This window comes from Aquila chrysaetos, chromosome 1 (genome assembly GCF_900496995.4).
Source record: "Aquila chrysaetos chrysaetos chromosome 1, bAquChr1.4, whole genome shotgun sequence".
NCBI classification, from domain to species: Eukaryota; Metazoa; Chordata; class Aves; order Accipitriformes; family Accipitridae; genus Aquila; species Aquila chrysaetos.
Window position 1 is genome coordinate 33,701,394 of NC_044004.1, and position 11,150 is coordinate 33,712,543.

At 37.4% G+C, this 11,150-nt stretch overlaps 1 protein-coding gene across 1 annotated transcript in view; it reads left to right on the top strand.

Moving 5' to 3' along the window:
- The window catches only part of ZDHHC2 (zinc finger DHHC-type palmitoyltransferase 2), a 37,880-nt gene extending 27,510 nt beyond the window's left edge, over positions 1-10,370 (top strand). The window contains exons 9-13 of the mRNA XM_030016481.2: positions 1,606-1,732; positions 1,921-2,013; positions 3,156-3,265; positions 3,719-3,796; positions 6,760-10,370. Of these exons, the coding sequence (XP_029872341.1) occupies positions 1,606-1,732; positions 1,921-2,013; positions 3,156-3,265; positions 3,719-3,759 (371 nt within the window). The 3' untranslated portion in view covers positions 3,760-3,796; positions 6,760-10,370. The remainder of the gene's footprint in view (positions 1-1,605; positions 1,733-1,920; positions 2,014-3,155; positions 3,266-3,718; positions 3,797-6,759) is intronic.
- The last annotated feature ends 780 nt before the right edge of the window (positions 10,371-11,150 follow it).

Below are 11,150 nucleotides of genomic sequence, written 5' to 3' on the forward strand. Positions count from 1 at the left end.
GTTAAAACAGGATTTCCCACCACCTGGATGCATGTTTGTCTGGCTACAAATCTTAAAAAAGGAGGTGGAGAAGATTGAGTGCCTGTTCTATACTATATCCTGGACTGTAATAATACCAATTTGCAATATATTCATTAAAGTTTCTAAATCTCTAAATGCTTTTCTGTTGATATAAGCTGAATTAGAGTAAGGCAATGAATTGATCTGTTTTTTCCAGCTCTCTTCAGATTTAGTAATATGTAGATGATTAATGGAAAACTTTGAATATATATCATTGGAAGAAAGCTTGTTTACTTCAAGATTTCTCTAGGGTTTTTGCGTTTCTTCAGTATTCTGAAAAATCATATACTTAGAAATTAGTATCGGGAAGAAAAATTGGTCAGTCTTGTTATAAGTGAAGAAAAGTTTTATTAATGATGGTTAAATGAACAGAAATATTTAAGTATTCTGTTTATAAACTGTTCTTAGCATTTTATTACAAAAAAAAATTTGTTCAAAGGTAACCATAATGCAGTATGCTTCTAATTCAGTATTTCATGTTTTTTTAAAACAAATTGAATTCCATGCAGGTAATACACCATGTTTTCTGTACACTTAAGCTACTCAGAAAGATCCGTTTGTCTCTTCTTCCCATTTTACTTTGGGAAATTGGTCAATACATGAAACCCTGAACGTGCAATAGTTTGGTAATGAAGCCATGACAGCTTCAAGTGTGATTGTGCTTAAATCATCCTGGGAGCTGTGTTCCTAGCCTAACATGGGCATCTAAAAGGGTCTCTCTATTTTCCCGTCCTCCTCCTTTAAAACACCTTGTAAATAATGCATACTACATGTTGAAGGTCACTTCCAGCAGTTCATAGCTAAGGATTTACTGCAGAAGGACGATCTCTGCGTGGTTCCAGCATGGTTTGTGTGAGCTGTACTGTCAGGACATCAGGACATAGTTTGCCTACTATATATAGCCAATTAAGGGAATTAAATGGCTATCAGTCACTTGGTGGAAAGTGAGTGAGTTTTCTGCTTCAGGCACTTTGCAACACTTGCAAGCTATATATATAGCTCTCTTCTCCAGAAATTTAGGTTGGATGTCCATGGGGAATAATCTGGGTCTGCAAGTAAAGTGCTTTCTTTATGCAGCTGTAAAAACACACAATATTTTCATACCCCAGGGTGTGAAAAGCTAGTCTTACTACTAAAGTAGGTTAAGCTTTTCATCTTTTCCATTCTTCTTTCTGTAGTAAACCCTTTGCTTAGGTTTTTCTTTCTTAAACACACTCTGTGGTCTAGTCACATGCTGAAATCTTCATGTAACATATCACACCTTCTTAAAAACTGAGTTCCTTGCTCTTCCTTGCCTTGATTAGGGAGGAGGGTGGAGGGAGGAGACTTCCACCCTTCCTCAGCCGTAAGTCTTCCTCCGCACGCAGTGACTGTGTAGCACTGACTTGGGCTTTCATGAGTGGACTAGCTTTCTCAGTCATTGGGCAGTACATTGGGCATCTCCTCTTGGATGATGGTGTATCATCAGTGCAATTGCCTAAATATTGGTGTGAAACTTAAATGTGCTGTCTTGCGAAGCGATCTAATTCATTTTTTTCTTTTAAGAGGTATTCAGAGCTCCCATATTTCGTCATAGAACAGACAAGAATGGCTTCAGCTTGGGCTTCAGCAAAAACCTAAGGCAGGTGTTTGGTGATGAGAAGAAATACTGGTTGCTGCCTGTGTTTTCAAGGTATGCTCAGTTTTTAATGCTTCATTTGTTGAAACTATTGAATAATCAGGATCCACAGGGTTTGGGGGGGGTGCTCAGTTTTTTGAAATAGGATGCAGTAATACTCACTTTAGAAAGAACCAGTTCTTTGAATTTGGGGTTGGTTTTTTTTTTTTGGTATGTATGACACTAATTCTGATTTTTTTCAGTCTAGGGGATGGTTGCTCCTTCCCAACTTGCCTTGTTAATCAGGATCCTGAGCAAGCTTCCACACCTGGTGGTCTTAATTCAACATCCAAAAAGTAATCTGCTTTTTGTTACTCATTTCAAATAGTTGATACTCTATTTTTTCCTCTGCACATATAAATAGAACCATGTATAAGATACTTAAAAGTGGTAAGCAAATGAAGAGTATCATATTAAAAAATGCAAGTCAGATTTTAAACAGCTAAGCTGTAATTCAGCTAATCCTCAGATTTATATTTAAATTTATGGAAATAAGGTCGGGTTTTTTTTTCCCCAATGATGTGTTTTGTCTCAGTTCAGTAGCATCCTAGGACCTGAATTTTCCACACCTGCCTAACATTCAGTATCAGCAACATTCTGTTCTGCACACATATGAGACAGTTAGTCGGTATGCCTGTGATACGGATGCATTACCTTGCAAGGCTTTTGGGGGAGGCCTACTTCTTTGTATCTGGTGAAAGATGCTTTGTATAAGGGAATCCCAGGCCTCAGCACTTGTGCCAAAGCACAGGAAACTGCATATTAAATGCACATGTTTTGTTTCTGCTGGTAATAGGACATATTTTCTTAATCCTTATCCTTCACGGACATGACATCTTTAAAGTGTGAAAAGTATGCAGATGCTCCTTAAACTAAATAAATATAATAGCGCTAGTATTTCATATTGTAACTTTTTTGCAACATTTATGTAACGAAGAGTGTGATAAGTATAGTAGACTTGAATATGTGACTAAGAAATGATAGTGACATCATATTGACAATCTTTTATTCATAAAAGAAATACATTACATTTCAGCTAGCTGTTTATTGATGTTTTAAATCTTACCCCAGTGATCCATAGCTTGTATTAGACAAGAGATTTTGGAGATGTTCTCTCCACTATTTATTGTGTCAGGTTTGTTGTAGAGGGAAAGAATATGGATACAGTGCATTTGGAACTGAAGCATTAATATATAATAGCTGTCAAAGAAAAAATCAGAATGTTTCCCTGTTCTGTGCTAGGGAGTTGCTTTTTAGATTGCGCTTGCATCTGTGGCAACTACAGTGTAAGGTATGTAGTCATAAAAGTGTAGTGATTGTCAGAAAAGCAGCAAGGTAAGGTAGGGAAAGTACTGCATACGACGAAGTGTCTGTGATGTGTGGTAAGATAAGGAAAAATTACTGCAGTTTACTAATGTTCTTTTTATTGGCATTACAGTGAGAACCACCTGTTTCCTGCAAAGCCATTGCGCGATTCCCAGAGCCACCTTCTTACGGATACACCGTCTTGGTCAGAAACCAGTGCAAAGGCTGAAAAGGGCAAAGTTGGTAAGGAATTGATTTATGCTGCAATGATTCGTTTTGTAATAAACTTGTTTTGGAGGATATAGTGTGAAAATTACCAAAATTATCTGGTTTGTATTCATGAACAAAAATACATGAAGCTTATTTTAAATGGATGTCTGTAGGAAGTTCCATGTATCAAGCTGCTGTGCCCTTCCCAGTTAAACCTGACCAAGAGATACTGAGAACACTTGACACCAGTGGTGCTAATAATCTTTTAGTCTGAGTCTGGTAATTATTTTGGCTACAAATTGCTTGTATCAGAATATGATGACATCTTGTTGCAACTAGTGAAAAGCTGTGTAGTGGACACAGGACAGGAATAGACTTGGTAATAGTGGAATCACATTAAGATGGATTGTTAATTAAAGGTTGTATTATTTGCTGAAACAGACATGAGACCTTTTCCTGTGGAAATACCATTTTTTGTCTTTAAAGGTATGAGCAATCCTGCATTAACCATGGAAAATGAAACCTAATTTCTCTTGAAAGAAACATCTGAATATGTAAGGAAAGGTATGTTAATATGCTCTGTACTTAGTATGTTACTCCACTTGAATTCACAAAAGAAAGTTACTAAAGCAATTCCTATCTGTTGTCTTCAATTTAATTTTTTTTACCACAAGTAGTAGCACATGAATTCATAATCTTAAACTAAACCTCCTATTTCTCAATGTGTCATGTTTTCAAAATAGTTTAACGTTTATACCCATTGCCTTTAGGTAGTATTCCAAAATATTATTATTATTATTATTATTATTATTATTATTATTATTATTATTATTATTACTATTATTATTCCCTTTCTTTAGAAAGAGAATGAAGTTATGACTATTCAAGTTGTCCAGCAAATATTTGTAAAGCTAAGTTTGAAAATGAAGTTAGTTCTTAATAGTGAACACAAAGATCATAGCTTGGCCTTCTAAAGCAGGTAAAGGTCTATCAGATGATGAAGGAAAAAAGATTTATTCTAATATATAAGCTATTAGCAGCTTGATCTTCTATGTCAGGTACTGAACTGCATTCTGTTTAATAGTGAAGTACTGCCTACTGACGACAAAAGGTGTCCATATGACTTCCTGACCATTTAGTTACCTATTGTCAAAAACAGCTGAGATTTTTTTGACGTCTTGCTTTGGTGTCTTGCACCATAGACTTCTCAGAAGGCAGGTTTGAGAAGCAGCTGGTAAATTTTGTTATGTACATAGGAGGAGGAGACCTTAATAATTGGGTTGTGGGGAATGAACACAATCACATCATATTCACTTTAGTATTTGAAGATTTCTAACTCCATTAAAGCTTATGGAAATCAACTATTTCATATTCAAAGCTGGATAAAAAATTTGACTCCAACCCTAATAATTTCAGCATACCAAATAATTTACAATTTTCCAACAACATTGGAGGAGTCATTCCAGCAAGGTCATTTCCATCTTTGCTATTGGAAGCACCCTTTCAGTCAGCCTGAAAAAGTGTCTCAAGTGAATGCCCTTCATTTGTGGGTGACATGACTCCTGGACATGCTATCACACCTGTCAGGTTGCTCTTGGTCACTCCTAGAGGAAGTGGAAAGTATGGAAAGCCATCAGAGAACTGCAGTGATTGTTAGTAGACCCATCAGGCATGGTATTGAACTGTCAGGGCAGATTATAAAAATGACAGGTGTAGAGATACCAACAGGTGGCCTGTAGCTTGTACCAAAAAGGTCCCAAAAGTTCAGTTGGATTCATCAGAGAAATAAAAAATTCTTGACCCTTACATTCTGGTTTTGTGTTAAGTGGCAAATGAAGACACAGACAGTTCCAGATATAGGTACATCTACAAACTTGATGACGGTATGAAGTGTTAAAGTGTTAGAAATGTGGGTGTCAAATGAACAGAGTTAAAGAGAGAGCGAATGAAATTCAGCTGGTATCTGCAATTTTGATTGCTCTGTGTACATTTATTTTAATAGAATCTAAGAATATAATTTCTAACCCTTTGTCCAAAATGTAAAATGCTGTGCTTCTGCCCTGATTAATCCATCAGTTGTTTCAACAGAACAACAGTTTCTGGAAAAGAATAAATTATTCAACTTCAGTTACTTTAGTGTCTTACATTTCATCACTACTCAAGAGTAAAGCATTGGAGATAGCCTTTAAATAAACAGATTTTTGGATTATATTGCAGAAATATCATTAACTGCAACTAGTTTTGTCAGGTTGGACTTACACTTTCTGAACTCCTAACACCTTATTTACTTAAGTAATAACTTTTAAACTTTAATCTTCCTTTGAACAGTGTGTACGTTTTATTGGAACTTTGTCATTGATATTCTGAATATCAAACAGGGTCTGTGATTGTTCTCAAGATGCTGAAGGTGGTTTTTTTCAAGCTGTTTAGCTTGATAAACAACCAAAAAAGAGCATGAGATGTTTGGGTTTTTTTTCTTTTAGTCCAGTCTGAGAAAGTAACAATTAGATTTGTGTTTGCAGTCTGATTACTCCACCCGCTGTGTTTTGGCAGGTTGGTTGGTTTGTTTGGGGTTTTTTTTGTTTCTTCTTTTTAGTGAGCATCCATTTTGAAGTGCAGCTTTTTAAAGAGGGACCACCTTCAGAGGTTGTGTTCTAAAGAGTCGGTGTAAAGCCAAATAAAGGGGCTTCTGGAAGTTAGTTTTACCTCAGACCAACGCATGCACATCTGGAAAGGCAGTAGCTAAGGTCTGATAATTTCTCTGGCGTGAGTGTTAAGTCCCAGTTTGGTTGTACCCTTAGCACTCTCTGAGATATTTGTGTGGCACTTAAAAGACTTTCTTGAGATGTAACAAAAAAGCTAGATCACTCCCTGTGTGTGTGTGTGTGTATATATATATATATGTCTCTCTGAGACACAGTTGCTGGAATAAGAGCCCTTATATAAAAACATTTTTACATTATTTTATTTTAACTACTTTGCATTTAACATCATTACTTTATTGTCAGTCTTTGAGTTATATTTGTTCCTAGGGAGTGAATAGAATACTTCAATAAAGATGCTGAAGTCACAACAACAAAACCAAGTAATTTAATCTTCGACATGAAAAATATTGCCCACAGCCCCTGCCAGTGTGTTAGTAATTTTAATTTCTGTCCCAGCTAAGGATATGTTCAACATCCTGTGTCCTGTAATCCTTTATAGTTAATCAGAGGACTGATTACTGAGAGTGCCAGATGTGGTTTACACAAATGTAATAGAGAATTGTTTTTTAATGATGGTGGTACCTGGAAGTACCGTAAAAATAGCTCACTTCATTTTATAAACTGGTGGCCTGCTTGCTATGTAGTCAGTTTTTAATCATTGTTGTCCTGAAGTGGATTAATAACATATCTGTGAACAGTCTTACTGTGTTCCTATTCAGGGTGGGATTTTCATTCAGCTGTTGTTCACTTTTACCTTTGAGTTGATGAGACTTGTTGCAATAACTTAATTTTTAAGTTTTTGTGATTAATGTTCTGTTCTAGTTCAAGAAAAAGCTGTTGTTGGAAGGAAGATGCATTCTTCCAAATATCAGCCCCGTGGGCCAGCTGCTCCTGTCTGCTCCTGTGTGGATGTGCTCAGAAAACAAACTGACAGATGATTAGCTGTCTCCATGTCACTGCTTGAAACATGAAACTAAACATACTACTTCTGAACCATATAAAGAATGTTTCAACTTAAAATTACTGGTTTTGAATGGTAAAGGATGATTCTGAGTATTAGGAAATGAAAAAAAAAAAGGAGTCTGAGTTTACAAATGTAAAAACACAATGGCTGGTTTTACTTTGCTGTTCAGCACAAGAAAAATGTGACCTCCTTACATATCAGTCCATATTCTTGCCTTGGTTTTGAAAACTCACCCGTTAATTCCAATTGCTGTAAGTAGCTAACTTTAACTTTAAAATCAAACTTTTGCACTACTGGCTTTATGAATTGGGAGAACAGCCAGTGTTGATTATGAATAATTTAGTGGTTTGGTGGACTGTATTTTCTTTTGAGCGCTTGATAAGCAATTTTTAAAGATAAGGAGACCCAAGTGAAGTGTCTGACTGGTTTTGGAATGCTTTTGGAAAACACAGTTGCAAAAGCTCCGTTTACCTTCAGATCTACACTACCAATAGTTTGAGAAGTTGCGGAGGGGGAAAAACTCCTTTGTTAATTGAATGCTATAGTGGGTCGCTGGTTAAGTGGAGCGATAAAAAGCCTGCGTTCAGATGGGTAATACATAAATGAAACTGGCCAGCTAGGGATTTTGATGGGAGCTGCACAAGACAGTGCTATGAAATGGGGATTTTATTGTCCCATTTGGAGCTGTCAACCCCTTTGGGAAATGAATGTTGGCACTTAACTCTGATCCAAAAGGCTTTTTACCAAACTGTGTTCCTGAGGGCAGCTGTCTTTCAAAATCCTAGTTTCTTATTAATCAATAGTTGTCTCAGATTTCTTTTTTTTCACTTGTTCTTTAAGACACTGCCTTTCTTACTGCATAACTTAATGAATATCATGTACAATCAAGGGGACTTACTGTTATAACTTGTGATATTTGCATTTACAGGACAACAGACTTTTGATTGCAATACCAAAAAGCCAAGCTGCTGCACATAGGAAAACCCCTTCAATTAAGTTAGGAGCTAGCAGCTGTCTTAGGATCAGATAATAAAAGATGCATTATCAGTTTTCAAAGTCAAGGAAGTTTCAGCAACACAAACCTGTCTTGTGCCTTTTGTATACACTACATTTATGGTATCAGTGTTTACATTTAAATGCAAATTGTTATTCTGAAAACAACTTTAGGAGGAACTTAGTTATGCTTTCTAGGTGGCTAGATAGAGACTAGTCCAAAAAAAAGAAAAAAAAAAAAACCACAACCTCTCAGACTAAGCTTAGTTCAGTTGAAGCAGAAAAGTACTTCTGTTATCAAACCTGAGTCACTTACTTACTTCACAGGTTCACAGTGTAAAGATGCCAGTTGTTTGTTTAGAAAACTGGCAGCAGGACTAGGTGACAGATCTCTGAAAGCAAAAATCTTACCATTAACTCTTCTACAGGCAGGTAACTTTACAATTTGTCTTTCCTGGGTTTACAACTTAAGCGATAGCTGTTGGAGCACAAATGTGGCTTTTTTTGAGTGAGGGAAAATGTATTTATTTTACTTCCTTTTTTCTTTTTTTAATCTCAAAATTTTACCAGCCTGAAAACATCTGATTCTTGCCAGAAGTGCCAGAGTGTGGATCCCTTGATGTAGAACACCTTTTTTAAACTAGCATGAAGGTAGCATACAGTTTACATGATGCCTGCAGACATCTAGCAACCAAAAGTTTTTCGCAGCTATTTATTCAGTGTTGTTCTGTCAGCTTACCTTGTGTTAGTGTTTGTTTAAAGGCTAACTTGTCAAGGGGTAAGGGGGAGAGGGAAAATATATTTTTTAACACTTCAGGTTCTCTATCTGTATAGTCTTGGTTTTTACGTAGTTAGTCACAGGGTGGTTTGTCATGGAGCATGCATTCGAAAATACCAAGTTAAAAAGTTGAAATTCAGCTTCAGTGTAACTTGCTCCAAATTTTTACATATGGACAAAGTACAGATTTCTTCCCCAGCAAAACTCAAAATGGAAATGGCGCTCTCTAATACAGATGTCAGCTTCCCTGACTATGTCCGGGGCTCTAAGAGCTCTTAGTAAGGCTGGGGATCAACGTAGAGAAAGGACAGGGATAAGGGATCAAGAAAGGCCTGGCTTCAACGTGTCTCAGAAGTCACACTTGGAAAGCACAATAGCCCTAAATAATCTGCAGCTTTGATATAGCCAGAGGCTGTCCCTCTAGCAGAAAACTGATGGAGGCATGGGAAGCATATGCTGATGAAGGGAGGAGAAGGGGAAAGAGAAGTGATGGTAGCTCAGAGGTAAACGTTCAGCAGATCTGAACCAGAGGGCTGTAGCTACACCTGCTCTCAGGATGGGTATGAGCTGTGCCTCTGTGAAGAGCACCATCAGCAGGCTTTTGAGGGTTCCTGGCAGTTCTCCCTGTATAGAGTATGGACAAAAGTGAGCTTGTCGTGCTCCAAAGTATAATTTCCAATATGACTATATTCTTGGCTTTAAGCTCTCTAATACTTTATATAGCAAAGTGAAAATGGTCTTTTTGACATATTGTCATCGAGCATCGATGCTGTTACAATGCACACAGGAGAATTTGTGAAGAGGTAAGGGGAGCAAGGATGCAATGTTGTTTGTCCGCTTACACTGATTCTCCTGTTCTTTATATTCTTGCTAGGCACTTTACTACAGCCTTTTGTGTAATTTCTGTATTTTTTTTAAAGACTGCTTTTTACCTACTGTACAGTTACTAATCTACTTTTTTGCTAAAAAGAAAATAATAGCCCTGCTATTTGTCTAGCAGTTTGACTGCATTTCAAGCTTCAGTGGAAGTTGGATGAGTTCTATAGACTCCTCAGATGGGCCCAAGTCCCTAATGACAACAGAGTTAAATTTATTTTGTATATATGTAAACAGTCATATGAATCATAGCCCCCCACATGCATAAGAAGCTTCCTTAGTTTGTAGGTTAGAACAAATCCAATACATGTCTGCACCAGAAGTGGTCCATACATATTCTATGTCAGTTGATGTACTGGTGATAGAGTGCTCAAAGTCTTCACAGAGAACTATTTTTATTAAGAAAATAGAACACCTCGATTTTGGTGAGCTCCTCCCACTGAGCAATTAGACACAGCTGCTGCTATGCACTTTAATTCTTTAATTTGAGAGGAAAAACACTGTCCAGTTTAAGTTGCAGATTGAAAGTTCTTTAGTAGCCTACAGCTGTGGGCAGGTAGTTAATGAACTACTGCTAATTATTTTTAACTGTACTTAAAATTGGAGTCTTCAAGCAAGACTTCAGAACGGTTGCAGGAAGCGCGTTTTTTTAGTGCATGGTATGCTGTAGCTGTTAATCATTATTTGGACTAGGAGTTCTTGCCCTGATTCAGTTGACTGGTGTGCTGGAGTGGGGGGGAGTATATTTCAACATAAATTTAGTGTATTAACTGCCACTTGTTAATGTATTGCTTACATAAATAAATGCTTCATGTTCAGCAAGTCATGTATGTAGTAGTCATTGACGTGCTACCTTTGGTTTTACTGACAGTGTACCTGAATAGCAGAACATCATCTCTACTATGGCTTCATTAACAACATAGTTGCTATAAATGTCCCCACCTCACCCCTTCACCGGCAATCTTTGACTTTTGTAGGTAAGTTTTCCCTCCCCCATTTAATTGCTAGATCCCTAGCACCTCACAAAGCACCTCCACTGTGAAATGGGTAAAGTGGGAACCAAATCCTTTTTGGTCTTTCATGAGTGAGATACTCTATGTCTTCATGCTGGTAGAGCAGACACAGCTGCACTCCTTTGGATACTGTTGAATGTCAGAAAAGGTGGAATTCTGTCCCCAAAAAGAAGGGGTTCTTAAACTCACCTTACTTCATAGAACTGAGGAGGTGCAAGGAAGGGAAGTATGTTACTTACCAGGGTTGTCACCCACAGCAGCTTTGCTTCATGAGAGCTCTCCAGTGCTTCCCATGCCAGATTCTTCCGATGTGCCTGACTTTCCCCTCTTTGCACTTTGCTAACAGTCTCCCCTTGGAAAGCGTTGGATCCACCTCTGGTGCAGAGAGGAATGAGACTGTACTCAGGGGCCTCTAAAAATGCAGGAACAGTTATGTAAAGATGAGAGCAGCTTTCACCTGTTCCAGTCCAGACATAACTTGCAGTATATGTTCCAAGCTTTCCCATTTTTTATTTAAACCCCTTCCATAAATACGTGTATTGAACCATATACAAACATTCTCATCCAAAACAAGAAGATTAAAAAAAGA